At 46.3% G+C, this 25800-nt stretch overlaps 1 protein-coding gene across 8 annotated transcripts in view; it reads left to right on the forward strand.

Moving 5' to 3' along the window:
• The window catches only part of ARHGAP17 (Rho GTPase activating protein 17), a 63652-nt gene that overhangs the window by 15801 nt on the left and 22051 nt on the right, over window positions 1–25800 (forward strand). For all 8 annotated transcript variants that reach the window (XR_009558574.1, XM_060282899.1, XM_060282898.1 and 5 more), the window contains exons 2-9: window positions 10105–10144; window positions 15664–15768; window positions 17414–17490; window positions 17805–17916; window positions 18089–18165; window positions 19952–20063; window positions 22046–22114; window positions 22281–22362. Coding sequence is in view for 7 of the 8 variants with exons in the window: in XM_060282899.1 (XP_060138882.1) it covers window positions 10105–10144; window positions 15664–15768; window positions 17414–17490; window positions 17805–17916; window positions 18089–18165; window positions 19952–20063; window positions 22046–22114; window positions 22281–22362 (674 nt within the window). In the remaining variant the exon portion in view is untranslated. The remainder of the gene's footprint in view (window positions 1–10104; window positions 10145–15663; window positions 15769–17413; window positions 17491–17804; window positions 17917–18088; window positions 18166–19951; window positions 20064–22045; window positions 22115–22280; window positions 22363–25800) is intronic.

The following is a 25800-nucleotide window of genomic DNA, read 5'->3' on the forward strand; positions in this document are numbered from 1 at the left end:
GCGCAGGTATGGGTGGGTGTGACAGTCTATTTGTGGGGCCAGGAGCAATGACCCCTCTTGGGCTCAGCTTCCAGCTGCTTCAGCAGCTAGAAGGTCATTGGGAATCTTGAGGAAGGTTTCCAAATCCCAAAATGGGTTTGTTTGTCTAGTGCAGGCACCCCCAAACTTCGGCCCTCCAGATGTTTTGGACTACAATTCCCATCATCCCTGACCATTGGTCCTGTTAGCTAGGGATCAGGGGAGTTGTAGACCAAAACATCTGGAGGGCCGCAGTTTGGGGATGCCTGGTCTAGTGTGACTGTGTTCTACCTCTGCTATCAGAGGCAGTATGCCTCTGAATTAGGGTTGCCAGACTCGATAGAGGACAGGACTTCTGTGCCTTTAATTGCCCTGCTCTCTTTTGAGTCTGGAAACCTTAAAGAGAAACCAGCAGACCCTTTGTTGAATTTCCAAGCAAAGGGTCTGCTGGTTTCTCTTTAGGGTTTCCAGACTCAAAAGAGAGCAGGGCAATTAAAGGGAGAGAAGTCCTGTCCTCTATTGAGTCTGGCAACCCTACTCTGGATACCAGTTGCTGGGGATCACAGGTGAGGAGAGTGCTGTTGGACTCCTATCTTGTTTGCAGGTTTCCCTTTGGCCGTGGCAATAACATAATGCTGGACTACATGGTCCCCCTTTGGCCTGATCCAGCAGTCAGGCTCTTACGTTCTTTTGCCAATGTTTCCTTGCCTGAAGTTCCACTTATTGCATTTCCAAATCAACTAAGGCTGTCAAAGCATCTTCAGGTTGTACGCAATGTGTTTTATTCAGTTGCAGTCATGGCTTCCCTCCCCCCCCTACCTTCCACACACACACACACACACACACCCAAGACTGTGAAATTCTGTTCTCAAAATTGCATTGGGAATGTGTGTTCCACTGTACATGTTTCTCAGGATGGCAGGGCATTCCGTTGAAGTCACAAGTGGCCCACAAACTGGGTGAGATCATAGGCTTGTAAGCAAGGAGGAGTTTCCTGTGACAAATCACCCGCCTTGCAATGGCCTGTGGTGCCGTCAAAATAAAACACAAGGTTTTTAGGATTGGGAGACTTTGTCCTGGATTTCAGTATGGCTTTCAAGAGAAAGCGGAGAACTTTTACAAAGCAGGCCCTTTCATATTAAGGTTATGTCAACAGGAGAAACATAGGAAGCTGCCTTGTTAGACCACTGAGGCCCATCTAGCCCAGTACGTGTCTACACAGACTAGCAGCAGCTCTCCAGGGTTTTGGAGAGGGATCATTCCCCAGCTGTACCTGGAGATATACAGGATTGAACCTGGCACTTTCAGCATGCAAAGCAGGTTCTCTGTCACAGAGAAAGAACCTTCCAGAGTTGAAAATAGCTCAAGTAACTTTTTGAAATTTTAATACTTTGCCTGTTAATATAACTGTGAAGCCTTTTTCTCTGTGCATTGCCATAAACTAGGGCACAAGACAGCCCTTCCATGTGTGGGTCAGGAATTGCAGGCATGCAGATGTCCATAGGGCAGTGCCTGCCTATGGGGAAGGGAAGCAGTCAGTGCCAGGCAGGAGGTTCTTGCAGTTTGCTCTCTATTTCAAAAGCAGCTTGCTATGCAGTACAGAGGCTGCTGGCCAAGTCAAAAGCCCCATTGAGAGCGTGGAACTGTGTGCTGTTCTGGATTGTGGGCCAATTGTTTGGAGTGCTCAAATGACCAGTCATAAGAGTCTGCTCCTGAAGGGGTTACCTAAATCTTCTCAAGTATTGGGAAAGAACACTTCCTGGTTTTAATAGATTTTAGATACGTATATAGTTTTAATTCTGCCAGTGTTTAATTGTTGTTGTTTTTTAATTATTGTTTTTTCTATGCTTATAGCAGTTCTTATTTTTATCTGTAAGCCAAGTTGAGTCCTATTGAGGAAAAAGGCAGGGTATTAATCATACTCATCATCATTCTCTCTGTATCTGTTGATGCTTCAGGTAAGTCTTCAAAGCAGGATTCAATAAGCTAAAGAGCACATATAAATAAATGAGACAGAACTATTTCCCTCCCACTATTTTACTCATCATGTGCACCTGAATCTTGCACTGCATGCCTGAATGTGCAGTACAGTGCAACCTTGGTTCTCGAACTTAATCCGTTCTGTGAGTCCGTTCGACTCCCGAAACCGTTCGAAAACCAAAGCGCACCTTCCGATTGGTTGCAGGAGCTTCCTACACTCAAACAGAAGCTGCATCAGATGTTCAGCTTCCAAAAAACGTTCGAAAAGTGGAACACTTTCTTCTGGATTTTCAGCAATCGGGAGCCAAAACGTCCTAGTACCAAGGCGTTCAAGAACCAAAGTACGACTGTATAAAAATCAGGGTGGTTCATGAGGGGGGGGGAGAGAGAGAGAGAGAGCTTCGTAATCAGGACATAGCTGACTTCCCATGGTAAGCTTAAGGTTGTGAGAAATGGTCTCTTTAATTTTATGTTGTGCCACACCCTCATTTTGTATTATGTCACATCCCCTCCATGGCTGGCACCACCAGTGCCCTCTCCAAATTCAGAAGGAGCCCACTAGTCTAAAGGGACTGCCTACCCGGGACGCGGGTAGTGCTGTGGTCTGAACCACAGAGCCTAGGGCTTGCCGATCAGAAGGTCGGCGGTTCGAATCCCCGCGACGAGGTGAGCTCCCGTTGCTCGGTCCCTGCTCCTGCCAACCTAGCAGTTCAAAAGCATGTCAAAGTGCAAGTAGATAAATAGGTACCGCGCTGCTCTGGTTTGCCAGAAGTGGCTTAGTCATGCTGGCCACATGAGCTGTATGCCGTCTCCCTCGGCCAGTAAAGCGAGATGAGTGCCGCAACCCCAGAGTCGTCCACGACTGGACCTAACGGTCAGGGGTCCCTTTACCTACCTTTGCTCTACAGGGTGTACACACTAGTGGTGTCCTTGTGTGTATCCTGTTGCTAAGCAGTAGCAAAATAGGCAGGAGCTTTGAGTGACAGAATGCTGGGACCAGATGGGGAGCCTGAAGTGAAGTGGTATTTTCTGGATGACATTTTCCAACCCTGGCAGGGTCCCTGTTTCAAACAAGAGGCCGCTAAGGTTCCCTTTTCAGTGCTTATCTAAGCATAAATGGAAGTTTGATCATATGCAAGGCAAGTACATAACCTGCTTGTGGTTTATCATTCTATAAACCAATAAAAGACTCAACTTTTTTAAAGTTGACAGAAAGCAGACACAGCAAAATTTAGAATTCTCTAGACATAAAAATATCTGGCTGTTAAAATGAAAATACCGGTAGGTAGCAAATACAGACAAATGGCACATCACCTGTCAATGCAAGAATACTCTGGAGCTATAGGATGCAGGTAGTGGCCTCCTGACCACGCTCCAGTTTTGTACCCAGGAGGAGCAGACAGGACCGCCTCTCTTAACTGTGCACATGAGACTAGCTGGTAAAGGCTTCAGCTTGTTTGTGCTGGTATCACAGAAAGTACAATAAATATGTTTTAGAGGTCAGAATAAAAGGGAAATGGAAGGAAATGCTGGTTCAGTGGTAAAGGAAATGGACCTGGAGCTCATTACATCTTATAATTTTCCAGGGAGGGGGATTAGAGTTGTGGGTACCTTTTCCATCTTCACAGCTGTGTGGTCCCCACTCTATCGCTATACACAGATGTGCAGCTGACAGCAAGGAAAGGCCATTGGCAGGGTGGGAGGGAGCAACCTCTGTCCATAATCATGCACATCCCAAGACACCTGAACAGCAATACAAACCTCCTGTTCCCGGCTGTCTGAATCCATGAGCAAAAGCACTCCGTTAAATGGTGGCAATACATATGACACAACTTTGTCGCTGTTCCAGCTTCTACCTCCACATAACAGCTTGCATGCAGTGATGGGACAGAATCACTCTATTCTTTATCCAAACGATTTGGCTGGCATTGAAAGCATTTGGATAACTATGTGAGTGTCTGCCTAAACTGCCACTGATCTGAGAGTACATGAGCATTGAGATAATCTTGAGGATTAGTTAACAGAAGTTAACTATCCAGGAGCTTTACTGTACTTGCCGCATCTGAAATAGGAATAGAAATTTTCTGCAGTATTAAAAAACAGCACATTATCTGATTACTTCCTGGGAGCCAGTGTATATGGCTAGAGCATGGATGTGGCTTTTGGGTCGCATTGTGATAGCTTTTGAGGGCTGGGGCTGGTGGGAGTTGCAGTCCATGTTGCTGAATACCAGTTGCTGGAAACGGTAGGAGGGGGAGAGTGTTCTTGTGCTCAAATCCCACTTGCAGGTTTCCCACAATTATCTGGTTGGCTAATGAGAACAGGACACTGGACAAGATGGGCCATTGGCCTGATCCAGCAGGCTCTTGTGTTCATCATGGAAATCTAAGTTGGGTCTGTTGGGAGCTGTGGACTAAAATATCAGGAGGGTTTAGTGAAGGCTGAAATAGATCTTCCAATTAAAAGTCGAGGGAAGGGGAATGGTGTTTCATACTTTATTTAAAACTTGTAGGAGCCAGCCATATTTAATTTTGGAAAGGAATTCCATAAGGCGGGAGCCACCACTGAGAAGAATCTGCCTCCCTAGGGAAGCTTGGCTGCCTCCTTTGTTAATGTCTTTTGGGTACCAAGTGAGGGCAGTCCTGCTTCCTTTGACTTGCCCTGAGGTTTGGCACAAGTTCTGTTCATTGTCATTCTTCTGAGCGCTTTTTGAGTTGTTGGTCTTGATCTTTTGCTGCATTTTTATTTTAGCCTTTTAGCTTGTTTATTGTTTTATAATTGTACCGTGAGCCCCCTTATGGATTCAACAAAAGGAAATACTTTAAAACAAATGAAAATGATATTTCTAAATGCACACCATGTGATATAGTCTTAATTCCTAAGCCATCTCTTGGACCAGGGGTCCCCAGACTTACCGGGCTTCGGGCCGGTGCCTGCCGCGCCGACCGCGCAGCAGGCCGGAGGGCAGGGGGAGTGAGCGCGCAGCGGGCCAGAGGGCGGGGGAGTGCGCGCCCGTGCGCATGCGCACACGCACACGGTCGAAAAAAATCGCTGAAAATCACTTGTGCGCATGCGTATGGGACTCCCCCGACCCGGAAGTGCATCGGAAATGACCTCTTCTGGGTCGGGAGAGGCCCATACGCATGCGCACAAAGGATTTTCGGCGATTTTTTGCCGATTTTGAATATCGTCGCCGCGGGCCGGATTGGGAGGCCAATTGGGCCGCATCCGGCCCGGGGGCCGTAGTTTGGGGCCCCTGTCTTGGACCATCCCCAGTGGTAAGGGGAAGGTTTAAAGCCCCACCCTTCTTCTGTCTTGCTGATTCAGAGAGTTGCCCTGTGCTTCTCCTCATTGCTAGAGACAAAATCCCAGCCTTAGCATCCCTAGACAGCTGGTGCCTGATACGATGCACACAGACCAATATTTCTGAAACTTGGACAGTAAGGAGTTTTGGTCATTTTAAGCAACAAAGACAAAGGATCTGAAGTGGCTCTTTGTGGCAGATTTGTCATATTTGCCGGAGGGGGGAAACTGGCCCCTTAAAGTTATGGAACCTCTTTGTCTTGGCTTCTGCACAAAGCTGCAAATTTTTCCATGTCTTCCTCCACCCTGGCCTGGCAGCCAGTCCAGCCATTGTGCTATAGAAAGTGAGCAGGATGTATTGGTAATGCAGCCTCTAATCTCCTGGCTCACTGTAAAGCTACTTTCCCAAGGCTAGGAAGCCTTTCTGAAGCAGAAGGCAGAAATACCTCATCTGCCAAAAACTGCCAAGCCATGGAAACTCACGGCCCAGTGTGGCTTCATGGAGGTGGCTCTTCACTGCTGTAACTTCTCTGGAGTTTCGGGTTCCTTTCCTTTCATCACCTTTAATCCCTCGCTCAAGGTTCAAGAGTTGCGGTCTCAGTTTGCAATTTGAAAGTGGAACTTGAGGGTTGTATCCAAGAGTAGACCCACTAAATGAATGAACCTAAGTTATGTCCATTAATTTCACTGGCCTTTCTCTGAAGAGGACTAGCATTCAATAACAATTCTGAGTCACAGTTCATAGTCTCTTCTAATATGTGTCAGCATCAGATTTTCTTTGTACTTCCTTGTTGGCCATCAGGGACTATTTAATTCCCACCCTCGCTTCATCCGTTGCCCTACTTCTTAGTTTAGTCTCCGTCAAAGTTGAGCCTGTAGAACAGGACTTGGAATTCCTTCTAACCAGGAGATTGCCCTTCCTGGTGTTCTGTTTTCCCTCGGTCATACTTCCACCTCTGACTAATGACTAATCATCAATTTGAAAAAGCAAACCTAGCCATCTCTTACTGAATGAAAGTATAGGCCAGGCATCCCCAAATGTTTTGGACTAATTCCCATCTTCCCTGACCACTGGGCCTGTTAGCTAGGGGTCATGGGAGTTGTAGGCCAAAACATCTGGAGGGCCGAAGTTTGGGGGTGCCTGGTATAGGCTGAGCTAGGATAAATCTCAAACACCTGCTTACCCAGGGTGCCCAGAGGTTTGCCTAGGAATTTGAAATGTTTTTTTCTATCCCAGAGAACAGTCACACATGAAAGAGTGTAATATAGACTCTGGCACACAGTTTTGAAAATTAAAAAACAATTTCATCATCCTGTTCATGCAGGGAGTGTGTCTGCATTTACTTAATGAATTTGCCAGTTAGAGGGAGGCTAGATGAGCTCCCAGTGGTCAGAGAATGGCCCTTTCATTCATTCCGCAAACCATATTTGTCCTCATGTTTAGACTGGATATTTTTTTCTTTCAGTTTTTGCAGATTAGAATATTTTATATTGGATAAAGAAGTGCACTACCTAGTTGATAAAACATGTTTGTTTAGGCAAGCCTATCCAGACATATAGATGTTGGCGTGCTTTAATTTTATGCTCTCAAGTTAAATTGTTTGTTGATATTTTTATTATTCATTGTAAACCATTTGTAGATTTTTATTACAATCAAGTGATATTTAAATTTGGTTAAATAAAATAAATTTTAAGTGTACAAGAAGTCTCAAAATGCAAACACAGCTGTCCTGACCCTGAATTAGCTCCTCATCTTCAGAGGACAAGGGTTGGGATGCAGAATAGAAGAGGGAATTGCCCTCTGGGCCAGCCCCAGATGTCTTTACCACCCCAGAAAATTCATACATGGAATGGTCAGTACTGTGGTGTGCGAACCAATATTCCTACTATTAGCATAAGACAGATTCATACATTTCTGGGAACTTTCTTTGTTCCCTTCGTTTTTTCCAAATACTTTTGCTGGTCTTGTGGGGACCTCCCAATTCAACAGCTGGTCTTTTTCTTAACTATGTAAATAGCTGAGTAGCCAAAAACTTCTGCTGGGGAAAGCCACTTCATGTTTTTGGAGAAGTACTCCTCTGCATCCAGAAGATTATTCTTCTTCCTCTTTAGCCTTGGCATTAAGTGTTGTTGCAGACCCTCTCCTTCCTTCGACACTTTATTGTTCCAAAACATGTCTGGAACAGCTTATCTGTTTCCCAAATGCATCCTACTTTGTATTGTGGATGCTTGGACAATCCAGCCACTTGCATGGTGGCTTGGAGGACAGAAGTGGCATGTTTCTCTAGTTAGTCATAGTTTGAAGGCAGACAATATTGCCCCATCTTTCCACTGTAGTGAAACCTATATTCTCCCCTAAACATGATTACTGTACTCAGGTAAGTTCTATTTTCAAGGGAAGCGTGCTCAGGATTGTCCTTAGATTGCCATTCTAAGCTCGCTTCTGAATAAACCTTTCTGATCCATGGTTTTATCTGAAATGCAGGCAGTAGTCAAAATGCAAGTACCAGATGATAATATGACAAGTCTTGAATTACTATAAGGCTTCTGCACTTCTGGTCAGCTCCAGTGACTTGGCTACTTGCTTTACTTCCAGCAACCAGAGCCAATTATTGCAACTGACTGGAGTTCCAGGGAGCCTCCTATGGAAACTCTGGTGAGCCAAAGTTTGAGCGACATTATTTATGGAACATCCTCCAACCCATTAGAAGTTCGTTCATCCAGAGAAGGGGGGGGGGGTCTTCTTTGAAACCTCTGTTTGCTTGCTTGTGTGGGTTCTGAATAGGATTGCTATAACTAAGGCATCCCCAAACTGCGGCCCTCCAGGTGTTTTGGCCTACAACTCCCATGATCCCTAGCTAACAGGCCCAGTGGTCAGGGATGATGGGAATTGTAGTCCAAAACATCTGGAGGGCCGAAGTTTGGGGATGCCTACTATAACTCATTCTTGCTTGTTCTTGCTGGAGGGAGAGGCTAAAATGGCTGGATTTAACTCACATCGATGTCAGTTTAGTGAGGTTTAGCAAATCAAGGAAAATGCTGTTCATTAGGTATCCTTTCTAAAATTTCATTTTTGTTCTGAAACTGAGCTCTCTTAAGTCGTTCACAGTTCCTGTAAAGGCTGGCTTTGTACTGCTATAAAAGAAAATCAGGGTGGGGAGAAAAACATATATTGAAAGGTTAAGGAGAAGCCTCACCTTGATTCTTATCAGTCCCCTTCCATACAGTTGTGCCTTCTGCATTCTCAGGTTCTCAACACCTCACCAAAGAATTTGAAGTAGTCAAAGGTTGACAAGCACAAAACAGAAGGAAGTGAACAATATTTTCCTTAAAGATTCTAGTCCTCTTGTTTTTGATAAAGGGCTAATCTACATAGGAACATAGGAAGTAGCCTTATAGCAAGTTGGACAGTTGGTCCACCATAGCTGTCAACCCTCCCCTTTTTTTTGCTGGAAATTCCCTTAATCCAGCGCCATTTCCCGCTGCTATCCTGGATTGTTAGATATACCGTAGGCGTAGACTGTCCCCGGGACAGGTGAGGCTGCTGCTGATCCCTTATTTTCAAATCCGAAAGTTGACAGCTATAGGTCCATCTAGCTCAGTATTGTCTAAGTGAGTGGCAATGGCTCTCCAGGTTTTCAGGCTGGGATCTCCCTGAGCCCTACATGGAGAATCTGGCAATTGAACCTTCTGCGTGCACAGGTCTATCACTGAGCTGAGCTGCTTTTTCAAGGTAAACATTTCACCAGGCTATTGCAAGCTCCTGGCTAGGAGCCCAAGTACGACAAGGCAGAAAGATGCCATGGCTGTGAGACCAATCTGACTCGATGGCTCAGAAGGGGCTGGGATGCCTGTGTTTTTGAACTTTTCTCTCTCATTGGGAGGAGAAAGAAAATAAGCACAGTAACCATCCTTGGGTTTATGTGGGATCTGCCAATTCTCAGGAAAAGCATGAAGCCTGTGAATAAATAAATCTGTCTGGCAGCCAACTCGCAAGCTTATGGAAAAATGCTTTTCAAAACATGCTGCCAAGGATTGCCTCAGACCAGGTAGAGTTTCACATCCGCATAATGGGGAGAGTGTTTTCCTTGAGCGCACAGCTCTGGGGTGCTGTCTATAGCGCTGCTGCACAAGTTCTCCCCGTCACTGCATCTAATTCTCCTGAAATAATGGAATTATAGAGTTGGAAGGTACCCCCAGAGTCATCTAGTCCACAACCCTGGCATGCAAGAATCCTGCCCATAGCTGTCCCTGTGTGGGCTTTTTTAATATCATATTTCCCCTGCCCTGCCTTCATGGAGTTTATTTGTGCAGCACATGGTCTCCTCCTTTTAAACCTCTGTAAGGTAGATCATACGTGGGCGGAGTGGGGAGTCCCCACAGGTCACCCAATGGACTTCATAGCTGTGTGGCCAAATAGGTGATAGAAGACTGGGCCTTTGCGGCGATCTGCTGTCAACGTGGGGCATGCATCATTTGTGCTGAGGTGAGAGAAGCATGTTGCAGTCATGGCCCCATAGACAGCAGCACAATGCCGTAAGTAGTTCTAAAATAGCCTTTCTTAGGCTTTTGATCTCCAGAGATGTTTTGTACTACAATTCCCATTAGCCCTGGCCAGCCTAGTTGTGCTTGCTGGGGGCTGATGGAAGTCATAGTGCAAGGCACCTCTGGAGATCCCCGATTTGGAGAAGGCTAGCTTCAGAAGACAAGGTGGTACTCCTAAACAAATGCATATTTGTTCTATCCTGCTTTACACACAGATCATTTCAGTGCTTCTTCCCCCTCTCCTCTCTTTCTCAACAGAGCGGAGAAGACTGAAGTCCTCAGTGAAGATCTGCGACAGGTATTTTAATTTATTAATTAATGGCTGCCTATGGAAGAGGGGTCGGGGGAGGCAGTGGCTGTTTCTCACATGCTGGATGGGAAAGCTGCAACACAATTTCAGGCAAGAGAAGGGGGAATTTACCACAATAGCCAGAAAGGAATTTGAAAGGTTTTGGAGGGCAGGTAGTGTGGTCAGAAGTGAAATAAAATGTGAGAAGTGTTAGTATTCAGAGTCACTGTGCTTACTGCAGCATGGCAGGTCTTTGTGTGGTTGTGACAAGACCTCCCTCTATTCCACTTAAGTGGGAAAATGACCTCTGCAAACCATTCAGATTGAGTAAATAAACATCTATTGTTTTACATAATTTGTCTAGCTACCAAGGCAAGGCAAGAAGAGAGGGAGCCGCCTGGTACACAAAAGTATGCTTATTGAGCCTAACAAGTTTCAAATATATAAATCCTTCTTCAGGGGCAGCCTTTGAAACAACCACCTTGAGACTTTGCTCTCCAATTCTATTGCAGAAAGAATCAGTTGGACACCAAGGACTTGAGCTGGTTGTTATGCAGGGTGCTCCCAAGGAAGGACTTCTATGCACCTCTCATTTTCCTGCATTTGGTGCCTTCCTATTTTTCTCTTCCTGCCCAGGGCAGGAGCAGCAAGCTGTGCAGATTATTCCTGCCTGCTGGCTTGTCCTAGTCTGGCACCTGAGATTTCAATGGGTGTTTCCTTTATATTTTGAAGTTTGGCCTCCCAGCCATAAAGGAAATAAAAATAAGTGTAAGCTAAGATTTTCAAAATGCTGAAATTGCCCCATGTATTTCTCAGATATGGTGTGTGTGTGTGTGAGAGAGAGAGAGAAAGAGAGAGAGAGAGATCAGAAGAGTGCAGAGCCCATAGAGTTACTTAGAGCCTCTTGGCTGCATGTGTTGCACATGTGTGAGTTTGAAGAGAGTTTGCTGATAAGCAAAGGCTCCGCCTTTCCCCTCGTCAGTCTCTGTTGAAATCTGGATCCTTTGCACTGGCCGAAGGGAGCTTTGTCTCATTCCTTTGTTGGAACAAGCAGCAATGTCCTCCCACTTGCGCAACAGAAAGCTGCTTGCACAACAGGGCTTCCAATTTCTCTTCTCCCCCTCTAGATTTCCCCAAAATCTGCTCTGGAGCGACCCCCAACCTTCTGGAGCAGATTTTGGGGTCATGAGGGGATCGCTGGCAGGAGGAGAGGAAGGAAATACACTTGTGCAAGCAGCATACCCCCACATGTTACATTGAACCTCACTCACAACCTGCTCTGTCCCGTCGGTTTCAGCTGTGTTTCGAAGCACGCATGTTTACTTGCTTTGCTCCAGGGGGAGATAAAGAGGATGCCCCTTTCTTCATGATCCCATGAGATATTTCTTTTCTGCCACTCATAAGAGTAAATTATGACCGCTATGTTTCTCACGCTATCCGTATAAAAATGTACTGTGGATTGCTACTGCAGTGTCCCCTGAGTTTAGTAGAATGAAAGGAATTACTGAAAAATGAGTGAAAGCAACTAAATACCAATCTCTTGAATTTGTAAAATGCTTATCAGTATACATTTATGGCTTTTCATTTGGAAACAGGGAAGCAGGACGTGAAGTTCCTAATTAGACTGCACTGCCCACAGCCTCCTCCTTGCTCTGTGTTTTCCAGCCTAGCTATATTTCACCTTCCAGACTTGAGATTCAGCTGTTTGTTTTATAGACGTGGGATCAGAAGCTATTTTCCCTTATTTTATTTTTATATTCCAACTTTCCTACACGTGACTAAATGGGGTTATGGTCTTTCTGAATCAGAGGGGTGGGGAAAGGAGCAGATTTTGGCAGTGCTGCCGTGTAAATATCTGCAGCTAAGGATCTTTTTTTTAAAAAAAAAAAGTGCCTTGTTGCCTTGGTGATCATATGAAATATTTGGAGTGGAGGGAGGTGGAGAGAAGCCAGAAATTGTTCCAGCCAACTGTTGGCAAACTATTTTTTTGCAAGCATGGGCTTCCCAGGCACAAGCGCTTGACCTATCAACGCCCAAATGGAACTGCTTGCTCACTTGCTTGTTTGGCTTTGCTGCTGAACAGAATCTTTCCAAGTGTGTCTGCTGCTGGGTGTACATTTTCAGTTGCATCTCCTCCTCCTCCTCCTGTGGAGTTCCACGTGTTTCGCCATGTGGCAGAAAATGTTTCTGTCCTTTGGAATGCTCTCCTTTTAAACATGTTCATTTCCAGAGATGGAGTAGGGCCCCTTCTGACAGGAGGAAGCTTTCCGTACGTTGCTCTGGACTCACTTAAATGCCAAAGGGCTTAACAATAAGTTGCAAAGCAGAAAGATGTGTAGACTTTAAGACCAGCTGTTTGCTGATAAGAACATCTGCGATGTTCCTAGTCTTGCTGGGAGAACTGAAAAGTTGGCATTTCAAAAGTGCAGTTTGTTCCCGAGCTGTGAGGCTGGACCCCCTCTGCCTCACAGCATGGAGCCAAAAGGGGCCAAGGCTGTGTATAGCCCTACTCTGTGCGCATCCGTCTCCACAGTGGACAACTGACCTGTCAAAGGAGCATCTTCCTCTGTGCCTTAAATGTCTGGTGACTGTGTGGAAGAATGAGCTGCGTTAACCAAACAGAAGGTCAACGGCTTCTTGTGTGGTGACTTGGACTCTTCTCAGTTGCATGTTTTTTGTCCCAAGTGAAAGATGCTTTTTGGCCAGGGGAAGAAGCAAAAAGTGTATGGGCCAGAAGAAATACTTAGATGCTGTTCCACCTTTCTGAGGGGAAGCTGCTCCGTGTTCCAGTCTGCTCACCAGCTGCGTCAGCCAACCAAGCTGTAGGCAGCAGATTGAACATCCTGTTTGTGGCCAGTCTTGCAGAGCAGGGGTCCAGCTGAGCGTCACAGAATTCATGATGAGGGGCATCCCCAGCCACTGTTCTGTTCTGTTTCACTGGGCTGTAGTTTGCAGGGCCATGGTTCCAAATGGTGTTGCATGAGAAGGGTCTGAATTGTGCCCTGGGTGCAAGCCATTCTATGCCCAGTGGAGCAGATGGGCCCTGCAAAGCCTTTTGTTTCAGTACTTTGGCAGTAGTGATATCCCAAGGGAGGGAGGAGGATATGTCAGCTACTACAGCAGACAGGCAAGGTGGGGGATCTCTGAAGCATCACTGTTACCCATAAATAGCACTATCTTTTTCTCTGCCTTAGTGTGGAACATGTGCAGAGTAGGGCTGATTAAAGGGACTGGAAGCCAAGCCTTGTGAGAAACATTTGAGGGAGGTGGGAATGTTTGGCCTGGAGAAGAGGAGTCTGAGGAGTTATATTAGAACCATCTTTGAATATTAGAGCCATCGTCGACTATCTGAAGAGTTGTCACATCGAGGATAGAGCAGGCTTGTTTTCTACTGCCCCAGAGGGGAGGACCTGAACCAATGGATTCAAATTACAAGGAAGGAGATTCCAACTAAATATTAGGAAGAACTTTCTGACAGTAACAGGTGTTTGACAGTGGAACAGACTACCTTGGAGGCTCTTAAAGCAGAATTTGGATGGCCCGCTGTGTGGGAATCCATTTAAGACAACTGCAGTGCCTGAAGACAGACAGCCATGCATCCATAACAGTGACCAGAGGAGGAATGACCCCTGGGAGTAGCATAGAGAGAAGTAACATCATAGTTTTATCATCAGCAAAACCAGATGCCTTCATCTGCCCCAGCTGCAACAGATCATGTCTCTCCCATATCGGTCTCTACAGCCACAGCAGGTGCTGTAACCTTCCAACAGTTTGACTTCACCCCCCCCCCACAAGGTTCACGTCTCCATTGTGTCCCGAGACAGACAGATACTAACCAACCATAATGGATGGCCATCTGTAAGGGATTCTTCAGCTGTGGTTCCTGCATTGCAGGGGGTTAGACTGAATGATCCTTGGGTTCCCTGCCAACTCTACAATTCTGTTATTCTAATGTTTAAAAATGCAAGAAGCAAAGCCAGTAGCAGTAACAGAACCCAAAGAGGCCAGGTGTGCTGGACAAAGGGGGAGCTCTCAAGGGTCCACATTGCCTGGACTACCCTACAGTTGCAAGGAAGATGCTTCTGGGAGTTGTTCTGGGAGCTGCTTAGGAAAATGCATGTGCATCTCTTTGAGGGTAGGACTGAAGCATGTCTCACGTTTTAATGCACAAAAGTTGGTCTTAAGAACATAAAAAGAGCCTGCTGGATCAGGCCAGTGACCCATCTAGTCCAGCATCCTTTTCTCACGGGAGCCAACCAAATTTTCACTCTTCCACCACAGCATATTAGCACCCAATGCCATGTTGTGAGATGCTTTGAGGATTTCAGTAAAAAAAACAGGATACAAATCTACCAAATATTTAAAGATTTGGGGGAACACTTGTCTAACATCATTTGCACCTAACAGGCTTTGGAAAAGCAAATGCAACTACCGTAGGCACTGAAGTGTTGCAGACCTGTATAGCCTCAGAAGTGGCAGGGCCCTCAAAGGTCATTTAGACCAAACCCTTGGCTGATGCAGGAAATCCTCTCCTACAGCAGAGGTGGGCATCTAATTGCTTCTTAAGAACTTTTAACAACGAAGAACCTGCCACCTTCCCAGGCTCTACTCTTAAAACAGCTCATGCTATCAGGGAGTTCTTTCTAACGTAATTGAAATAGTCTTCCTTATACTGTGAATTTGTTTGTTCTGGTCCAGTTTAATAAATAAAATAAATAGACAGATACAGAGAAATTCCTCTGTCACCTATGTGACAGCTGTTCAAATATTTGAAGGTGGCTGATTATCGTAGTACCTCTCCTGCAGACTACCATACTTATAAACAGTGCCTTCCATTTTTCCACATACGGTAGGTCTTGGCCTCCAGGCCCCTCACCAGCTGGTTGGAGTGAGAAGTATTTTTAAGTGCAGCATTTTAAAAGGCTGCAGATAGGATTCCTATCTGTTTACATGCCTCTCTACAGTTGAAACTTGTTCTGCCTTTTTTTCTTTTTGGCTGGTTTTGTTCAAACAGAAACCATTCCAGAAGGCCTCCTTTTAACCCTCATGACTCATCAAAACACAGATAAACCACATTCCTTTTGCTGTTGTGCATGGAGGTTCCCAGCAGAACTTGGCAGACGTCTTTGCACTCTCAGATATTTGAACGAAAATTCTTTCACAGAGGGAATCTCAGTTCCTTATCAAATGCTTGCAGTTCTTTGCAAGCAAACCTGCCTTCCTACAGTGGCATTTCCTTTAATGTTAGACCTGCCAGTTGCCCCACAGTTGAAAGTGTGCTGTCCGCAAAAAAAAAAGTACCAGCCTACCTTTTCTGTCAGCTTGAGGCAGCTAACAATTAATAGTTTTAAAACAAGGCAGTGAAACTTTATGGCATGTCTGGCCAGACAGTGCTCTGTTCCCAGGGTTCTACCTGGGAGAGGAGGTAATGAGGCTGAATCAAATAAATGTTGGGTTTCATGGTGCAATTGCTAGACGTACAAAGAGCCTCATGTGCAGTTTCCCTTCCCTATTTCTTCACCATCTAGATTGAGCGCCGTCTCGACAACGTGAGGTCCGTATGCCACACTTCCTGCAAGAGGCTAGGCATGTGTTTGCATGGGCAGTCTGGAACAGATGCAGAAAAGAGACATGTAAGTGCCAACCCCTTCCAAGGAGAACTATGCTCCAGATTTGGCCAGGCTGAACCATGCCAATTCGGGGAGATCCATGTTTTGGCCGAGTCAGGTAGCGACACGCAGAGATCAGTCCAGGCTGGGCTGCAAGAGTGATCTGGGGCTGTCGGGGCAGGAAGAAGAGGTACGCAGCTCACAGTTCCCAAGCTGGGGAAGCAGACCCCAACGGGTTGAATCCACAGCTCGCTAGCTGGTGCACAGCACTACTTCCAAGTTCCTCACTCTTCAAGTCTGTCCTTCCCAAAGTGCTCCTGTTCCACTGGGCTCCTCATTCTCTTCCAAGCACTGCACAGAGCTCGTCCAGATGTGCTGCCCAACATCTGAAAGAGAAAGGGATGCTTGGCTCCTGTTCTGGCAAGTCAGCCATCCTTCAGAAGCCTCTGTAATTTCGCAGAATCAAGTTCTCCAGACCCTGCCATGATGCTCTTACTCCCCGTTACTTTTGCATGTGCTATTTTTGGGGGGTTAGTTCCTAACCACATTGTTATCTCCACCCCTGCAGGCCAAATTTGACCCACCGCAAACCTGACATAATATACAACATCAGTTGTGAGCGGTTGAGTGCAGTTCAGGGAAGCCGGCTGCACTGGCCAAACAGGGACCCCAGCGGGCCAAGTTTGGCCTCCAGGCCTCCCCTCCACCTTGCACAGAAATTTTGCACATTAGACTTCTTTAACAGAGCTAACTGCCTCTTCCTCTGTCATTGCTCATCCAGCACCACCCAGAGCCCTATCTTAGCTGGCACTTGTGGAGTTCAACACCGTTTACCTTCCCGCCGGAGCAGTACCTATTTATCTACTTGCACTTTGACGTGCTTTCAAACTGCTAGGTTGGGAGGAGTTGGGACCGAACAACAGGAGCTCACCCCGTTGCGGGGAATCAAACCGCCAACCTTCTGATTGGCAAGCCCTAGGCTCAGTGGTTTAGACCACAGCCTTAAATGATTCTCCACATTTGTTAAACTGAAAAACCCCTCACAGGTTCCATCTTCACAGTTGCTGGAGAGAGTTGGAATTGATGCTCCAGCTCACAAGTTGATGGACTAGGAACACAAGAAGAGCCTTGTAGCTGGATCAAACCCAAATGCCCATCTCCTCCAGCATCCTAGTCCCACAGGGGCCACCCAGATGCCCCAATGGGAAGCCTGCAAGCAGGACCTGAGTGCAACAGCAACCTTCCGTTCTGCCATTTCCAGCAACTGGTAGTCAGAATAATGCTGCTTCTGACAGTAGAGATAGAAGATAGACAGCAGAGTTAGTAGCTGTTGAAGACAGTGGCACTGTCTGTTAAGTATGGTACACTCAGTCATCAGGTCAGCCTCCCCACCCAATGTCTCTTTTTAAATCCAGTGCACATCAGTCTGACCCACCTAAGCTCCACTTCCTTTCCTTCCCATTGTCATCACCATTGTCCCACCATCTTTTTCCCAGTGCCCAAGTTCAGCAGCCACAGGTTGCTACTCAGAGTAGACCCATTGGATTTATTGAACCTAAGCTAGGCTTATCCTTTTAACTTAAATGGTTCTATCTCTCAGTAGGAAAGTAGCATCGGACCTGGCATTTCCTTAACCCCAACGATAGCAATATTTGTTTTCTCTCTACAGAAAAAGCTTCCTCTCACTGCTTTTGCTCAGAATATGCAGGAAGGCGCTCTGCAGCTAAGCGATGAAACTTTGCTGGGGTAAGGGTTGCATCACTGTTATTTTTCCTGGTCATGGTCCTTTGTCATTTGTTCAGATATAACCAGTGACCTAATTTTATGCATGCCAGGCAATGCACCAATTCAGTATTTTTTAAAAAAGAATACAAGCCAAAACAGATCTCATGAATTTGCTCCTGAAACTTTGGTTTTAAGTGTAACAATGAAAACCTTACATGACTCTCCTATAAGTAGCCCTGGAGATAAAAGGAGCTCTCATTACCTCTTTCCTTTCTCCCTCCCAATGCTTGGAATCCACCTATCTAAGGCAACTGTGTATTCTTCTTTGTTTTAAGGAAAATGCTGGAGACTTGTGGTGAAGCAGAAAATAAGCTAGCAATGGAGCTCTCTCACCATGAGGTGCAGGTTGAGAAAGATATTTTAGAGCCACTGAACCTCCTCTCAGAGGTAAGTTGCTTCTGCCGCTGTCCATAACCCAAGCATGACCCGTTCCCTAAAATGACACAATCGTTGAGACCCGCCAAGAATCAGGTGTTGCTTTGTGTGCACTTAAGACAAATATAGCTGTCTGCACAAGAAACGTCTCAACTGTCAGCTTCCTGTCGTCTTACCCTTTCAGACGGAAATCCCCAACATTCAAAAACAGAGGAAGCAGCTTGCAAAACTGGTGCTGGACTGGGATTCTGCAAGAGCCAGGTAATACAAATACAAACACAAACACACACACTCCTCTTCCTACTTCAGCACAGGAAATACCAGGATGGATTCCATCGTGGCTTTGGGGCATCCTTCTCAGGAGTACTTGGCTGCCACGTAAGGCCACATCCAGTCAACAAAAACCTTTCCATCTTGGTCCACTGCATTTGGGGAAGAGACATTTTAGCCTTGTCTCCTCGCTTTCCTCTGCTGCTCAAGATGTCTTCCAGCTCCCCAGACACCATGCGTCTATCTGTCTTGTCATAAGGACATATAGCTGGTGGAATGGAGTATGTGTTGGCAGGTGCATAAGACAGGAAACTGTAACACTAGAACTCGTGAACATCCAATTAAGCTCAGCGTTTGAAGATTCAGGACACATTAAAGGAAGTCCTTCTTCACATGGCATAAACTATGGAACTCACTTCCGCAGGAGGTAGTGATGGCTTCAAAAGGGGACTGGACATATTTCTGGAGGATAAGGCTATTGGTGACTGCTAGTCATGATGGCTGTGCTCCGCCTCTGTAGCTGGAGGCAGCAATGCTTCTCAATACCAATTATCACTGGAAACTGCAGGAGGGGAGAGTGTGCTTGTGCTCAAATCCTGCTTGCTGGTTTTTCACAAGGGCATCTGGTTGTCAATGTGAGAACAGGATGCTGAGCTAAATGGACCATTGGCCTGATCCAGCAGGCTCTTCCTACGTTCTCATAAACCCTAGTGGCTGTAGATCAGGCTATGAGTTGGCCTTGTGACTAAAGGAGGAATCTGTCTGGCTTGCTTTTTGCCCCGGGCCAATTTCACATCCCCAAACTTGCTTGCAGATCAGAACACAACTCTCTGTTCAATTATGGACTTCTCCAAATTTTGCAATGCAGTTTCAGTCTCCCCAAAATATACATTTCACATAAAGAAATGCATGCAGAGCACATACTTTAGGCAGAAACGCATTGGGAAAAGAAATTTGCTTTTGCATTTGGCAAAAGAAAGGCAAGCAGACCATAGGGGATGCTACAAAAAGAATATGAGCAGCACATTGCTGTAAAAAAAAAAAAACCAACGAAGGCCACCAACAACAAAGCTTGAAATACTTTAGTAGCAAGATACCAGCTAGGAAACTGTTGGGGCTTTGGATGACAAAGAAGACAGAGGCTCCCACAAGAGGCAGCAATGGCTACCAACTTGGCTGGCATTGAATGCCAGTTGCTGGAAGTTGCTAGTGGGGAGAATTCTGTTGTGCCCAGGTCCTTCTTTTAGGCTTCTCCTAAGTATCTGGTGGGACACTGTGAGAACAGGATGGTGGCCTAGATAGACCACTGGCCTAATCCAGCAGAACGCTTAAGTTATTGTTTAAAATAATTAAAATGCATTTTTAAAGAATCATATTTTTTCAGGTAGCAGTTGCACAGAATGAATGCAATTTACATGGCTTTTACTCCATGAGTTCTTTCAGTAAGTGTGCAAAAAAACAGGCCAGGGCAGACCTGTGATTGAGCACCAGGAAAACTTGACATGGAGCAGACTTAGGCTGGTCCATTGGTTCCACAATGCAACACACTGCTTTAGCTAAAGAGCATCCTGGGCTTGGCTTCTGAACCCACCTATGCCTGTGCCCATGCTTGTGCTGCTTCCCATGTTCTGTACCCTGCTTGGCACACTGCAGGCATCACAAAGTGTTTAACAGAGGAAGGGGGGAAAGTAGTTTGGAGACCTATGATCACTCCTCATTGCTTTCCCTCTCTGGTGCTCTTTGTGCAAGAAGAATAATTCTGATCTCTCTTGTGCAGATGGAACCAGGCCCACAAAACTTCAGCCACCAACTTCCAGGGGCTTCCGTCGAAGATAGATTCCCTCAAGGAGGAGATGGATGAAGCGGGGAATAAAGTCGAGCAGTGCAAGGTGCGTTGAGAACTCTTGGAACACTTCCCCAGGGAGAATTGGGCTGCATTCATACCATGCATTTAAACCACACACACAGAGTCCTGGCAACTGCAGTCCAACCCTCACAGAGCTACAATTCCCAGCACCCATAACAAACCACAGTTCTCAGGATTCTTGCTCTTGTGTGTACTTCAAATGTATGGCATGTATGCAGTCTTGGGCTATTTATTCTGTTTATTTATTTGAAAGCATCTAGGACTGCATAGAATCTTTGTCCAAGATCTTTCCCACCTGGATTCACAGATCTGCAGGGGAGGGCTGACCTCCTTATCTGGCTTCCAAAGACATTGCCCAGTTCCCCCCCCCCCAGAGAATATGTATCCACCCGTCTCCTTTCTGCTGGGCTTTATTTTCTAACTCGCGTCTTCTGTTACCAGCCTTTTCTTCCGCTTAGTGGACATGTAGTGCAAAACATTGTCGGCCCAAAACTTGCTTTTCTCTACAACTAACCTCCTGGCCAGGAGAGTCTAGCTCCCCTTAGCTATTGTTTTGAGAAGGCAATGGGAGGCATGATTTGGCTAAATTCTGGGGGAGGGCTTGTGGATGTGTCCCACCCCAATAATTCAAGAACTGATCCTATGGGCAGTGGCAAAGCTGCATGCTCCGCTACCAGGGGCAGAGAGCCGGTGGGGGCGTGGCTGGCACCCCCCGGGGGGCGTGATATGCCGCCTTCGGTGCACGGGGGCGCAGCGCGTGTCCGGGGGGCTGCCTGTGCCTATGGGTCACATCCTGCACTGGGGAAGGGAGTTTAGGGGCACAGAACCCCTCTATTTTACTAATACTCACCATGGCTATTCCTCCCTGTAAATCTTTACTCTACAGCTAACTCTGTGTATCTCTGCTCCCACATATCATGGCCCAACAGTGTGCTAAGAGAAGCCAAATCCTATGATCAAAATAAATAAGGCAAATTGGCATATATTAGCAAACTCTTCATATATTTATTATTGTGTCACCCTGCTGCTTTGTATCTGTTACTTGCCTTGCATAATTTATTGAGGTTCTGCTAGCGTTCAGCAGGGTCAAGGAGCCATGCAGAGGCTCAACTGCTGGAACTTTTCCACAGTTGGAGGCAGTAATGCTTCTGAATACCAGTTGCTGGGAACTGCAGGAGGGGTGAAAGTGCTCTTGTGCTCAAATCCTGCTTGCCAATTTCCCACAGACATCTGATTGTCCACTGTACGAATGGGATGCTAGACTATATGGGCCCCCTTTGGCAGGCTTACCTTATATTCTTATGTTCAGGCACCCTCTCACACCACACATTTTTGCTGTACCAGGGGTGGGAAACTTCAGGCCCAGGGGCCAGATGTGGCCCTCCAAGCCTACTTCTCTGGCCCTTGGGACCTTCCACACCTTTTACCAGCCTTTTATTTCCCTCCCGTTGTGTGGTTTTGCCTAGTTTGCATGTGGCTTGAATTTTAATGTACCTTTTTTATAAAAAAAAACTATTTAATTTGGGTGGGTGTTGAAGCTAGGCTACTGTGCAAAGGCAAAATTTTGCATCTATTGCCCTTCCCATCACTAGCATTTGGCCCCCAGAAGGTTTCCTAGAAGGAAATGTGGCCCTGAACTACGCACTGCCTACTCTACTGCCAAGCTTGGTGGGTGGGTTTTTACAGCCATATCAATATTATAATAATGGGTAGAATCATGTTTCTGTAAAGCAGATACTGTTAGGCCAAGGAATATTTGACCTGATGTGTGGCTCTGCATATGGACCGAGGGGCCGTGGTTGTGCAGAATTTGCACAGCATGATGGGATTGTGTATTGGGAGGTGTTCTGGCCTGATGGCTGGTGGACAGGCAGCCTGGGGAGGGAGCAGTTTAAGCTCTCGGGTTTTGCATTTGTGTCTTCTTGGAAATGTGGTGCCTTTCATGGGCTTTGCTGTTGCTGACTTGCAGTTTGTCTTGTTCCCCCCTCCTCCTCTGCCCGAAAGGATCAACTTGCAGCGGACATGTATAACTTCATTTCCAAAGAAGGCGACTATGCCCGCTACTTTGTCTCTGTGAGTACCTCTCTCTCCTCCGAGAGCTCTTCCTTTCTCCAGACATACATTTCACATGCTTAATCCGACTGCCTGTGTGGTGTTGTTGTTGTTGTTGTTGCTGTTGTTCTTGTTGTGTTCACCCAATGCTAACATTTTGTTTTTAAAATGTGGGTTCTATTCTCAGTTATTAGAAGCCCAAGCAGATTACCATAGAAAAGCATTAGCAGTCTTAGAAAAGGTGCTCCCTGAAATCCAGGCCCATCAAGGTAAAGTAAACCTGTGCTCTGCCTCCTGCTTTTGCCTGTGCCACCTTTGCACTCTCCTCCTCTGACTTTTTCTTTTTTATTCTCCCCCTTTGGCATGCCATCTTTCTGGAATAAGGACACGGGGCCTTTCTTAATGACACCATCTTCCCAAATTGCCCCCCCCCATCCTCTCTGCAGCTGCATTTCTGACATTCTTCCAAGCCTCTATTAATACACTAACAAACCACGATGGATTTGGTCTGAAACTCCTCAGGGGGCAGCACCATGCCATGAGCCTGCCAGATCCACCTCTTGGCTTGCCCACCCAGAGCCACCACCTCTCCTGGCCACCTGTTACTTTTTTGATTGCCATATTTAGGAATCCATGAAGCTTCCTGATACTACCCAGGCTAGTACCGTATTATCTCTTGAGTGGCAGCAGCTCTTCAGTGTCTCAGGCAGAGAGAGATGGTGTTTCCCAGCCTTGAGATGCTAAAGATTTGAACCTGAGATTCTCTATATTCCCTTTGGGGTTGAGCTTTCAAGAGGCCATTCAGAAACTTGGAAGCAAGCGAGGTGTCTTTGGGGAGTGAGCAGCAGGGCAAGAGCAGCCTTCTCCATCCTTTCAGATGTATCCTAGTAGGATTGTTCGGTGCTGGGAATGTTGGGGGTTGCAGTCCAAAACATTTGGAGGGAGCCAGGTTGTCTAAGCCTGACCTAGAGTGGCAGGGAGGGACAGGTGAGTAACAGGCATTGCAGGGCACTAGAAAAAACAGTAGCCAGGTGCCTACAATTCAGAAGTAGACTGCCTGAGTACATGGAGGTTCTGTATGGTGATAATTTCCCACTCCCTCCATTTCTATAGTACAGGGGCAAATGGCAGTCCTCGCGTAGCCATCACAGTACCATCCAAGTGCAAGAGAGGTTATCAGTAAGAGATCAGCAGAAACAATTCCAAAGTTTGAAGAAGTGTAAAAATATTTAGGAGAAAATCATCCTTAAGGCAGTGGGGGATTGGGGGCGGTGCTCAGTGTTAAATAAAAGCTGATGGACCACTTGTGAGAGGAAGAATGAAAGGGAGTATCCTGGAGTAGGGCTGTGAACTGTCTGGCTGGCTGGAACGGTGAACAGGTGCCCACTCCATACGGCAACACTTAGTTGGCCTGCTGTTTAAAAAGCCTTAAGTCGTTTTTCTAGCTGCCAGTCATTCAGAGACATGTATAAAGAGTTCTGCAAACAAAAACCAGCACTCTAAAATCATAGGATCTTCTACTATGGCTAAATGACCCTTGATAGATGTGGGCTCCCCCAAATTGATCTAAATCTTATTTATTGGCCACCACTGTCTTTTGTGGCAGTACATTCTGTAAGCTCATTGTTGGCGGCTAGTAAGGACCCATGGCTGTTCCAGGTTTTGAAGGTGCTTGTTGACACCATGCCCCACCCCTTCCCCACCCCATGGGAGACTCCACAGTATGGCAAGCATCCCAGCCATGCCGCAATGAAGAGAAGAGAGCTGCCCAGGGCACCTGCAGCAGTCCTGACTGCCGTGTCTACTCGGTGCAGCAGTCCTGACTGCCGTGTCTACTCATCATAATGCATATGTGTGCATGTGCAGCCTGACACCAAAGTGCAGAATAATCTAGGCTGGGGATACTAATAGCTCCTCACATCATCAGAGCAAAGTGTAGACTTAATAGCAAGAGAGAGAGGGAGAAGTAGAGGCTCAGTGGGCCTGATTGGGCCTGTGGTCTTTGCAAACCCATCAACCACCTGATCCACGGAATTGCACTGGAGTCTTCCTGGTCTCTCTGAAGAAGTATGGTGGCAATTTACGTTTGAGCAGGAGAGAAACGCGTCAGCCATTCTGCTTTGGCCGGCCCTTGCTGCTGCATGTCATTTGGCAATGAGCCGGAAGACAGTCTGTGCTCTGCTGTTCTCCATGTTGATGCACTTCATCTTCTGCCCAGGAAAGGAGCTTGGGAGGTGCCCAGTTGGGTGCTGGTGGTTCTGTGCACCCTGGTGCCTTGTGCCACGGCAATGTGGCAAAAGCATCAAACGCCTTGGAGTGACCTCAGACATCTCATTGCTAGCACTTCCTGCATAACTAACAGTCTGCTGATGCTCTTAACTCCTCCATCTTTTCAACTAGAAGAGCAAATAATAGTTAAAGAGTGTTTTCTTTGGCAGATTGGGGAGAAAAGAAGCTGGCTTGTGCAAAACGATTTGCAAGAGCCATTTTTTTTATTTTAAAAAAAACTATTTCCTCCATATTGCAGTGTTGACAAAGGTAAATCTGGATCACTATAATGATAGCAGCCTCTGCTGTCTTGGAGAGCAGATTGAACAGCCTTCCAAACATTTAATCTGTCAACATTGTGGTTTCATGTTTGCCTAAAGGGGCAGGTGCTACACCTTTATATCCTGTGAGCAAATCCTGTCTAAAGTCAGCCAGGTGATGTCATGCTGTGCCTTCCTCTTGGATCCAGTTCACATCCCTGTTTAAGTGTGTGCTGATCTGCTCTTGACACAGTGCTCAAATCTCGCTGGCCTTTGGAACAGGGTGGGTAAGCAGCTGGCAAAAATACAGCTGGCGAGCCTTTCTGCACCAGGTCAACCTGCTTCCATGCCTGTGGCAAGCTAGTCTGCTCTAGCTTCACTCTATAGGAAAACCTCAAACTGTGGACACCATATAGAAAAACCCAAATAGGGTGGGTGGGGAGAATACATGTGCAGAGGCACAATGGAAAACTTGGTCCTTATGAGAGGAGAAAGTACATTCATCTGTAGTGGGTTTTCTTCAATAACCGCTTCAGTCGCGGTGTTTAAGACAGCTTTTGTTTGGTCAGAACCACAGTGGCTGCTAGGGAACCCATAAAGGTGTGGAGTCCACAGGATTAAAAGTTATACAGGCTTGTATAGAGGCATTCCCTTGCCTTTGCATTACACATGCCAAAATTAAGTCACGTTCTCAAAGGAAAAGCATGCCTGAATTAGCAGGGAAAATTTTGTGTCTACTTTCTATCAATTTGGCTCAAGGCACATTAGTACAGCCTAAGCAAGCAGATTCTCCTGACAATGTCCTTTTCCACATTGTTTTTACACCTGTTCACATATAAGCTACCTATCAAGGTATGCGGTGATCATGCAACCTAGCATTTCATAGGTACAGTTTGTGACCCAAGCAGTGTGGCCTATGGTAATTGGATTCTGGGACACAGAAGGGAATTTGTTCTCAAAGACCCACAGAAAGCCTAGTTTCAAACAAACCCCCACAGGCTGGTGGGTGGTGATTTCATTTTGCGAACAGCTTGCAGTTCTGAGCTTGCACTGAGCATCTTGAAGCATGAATGTCAAGGAGGCCATGTGAATTTGGCCTTCAGGAAAAGCCTGGCTTTTTTGCACAGGAGTCAGCAGCCAAGTCTTTGGTGAATATGATTGCTTGAATTGTGAGCCCTG

Source organism: Zootoca vivipara, chromosome 14, assembly GCF_963506605.1.
Source record: "Zootoca vivipara chromosome 14, rZooViv1.1, whole genome shotgun sequence".
Lineage (NCBI taxonomy): Eukaryota > Metazoa > Chordata > Lepidosauria > Squamata > Lacertidae > Zootoca > Zootoca vivipara.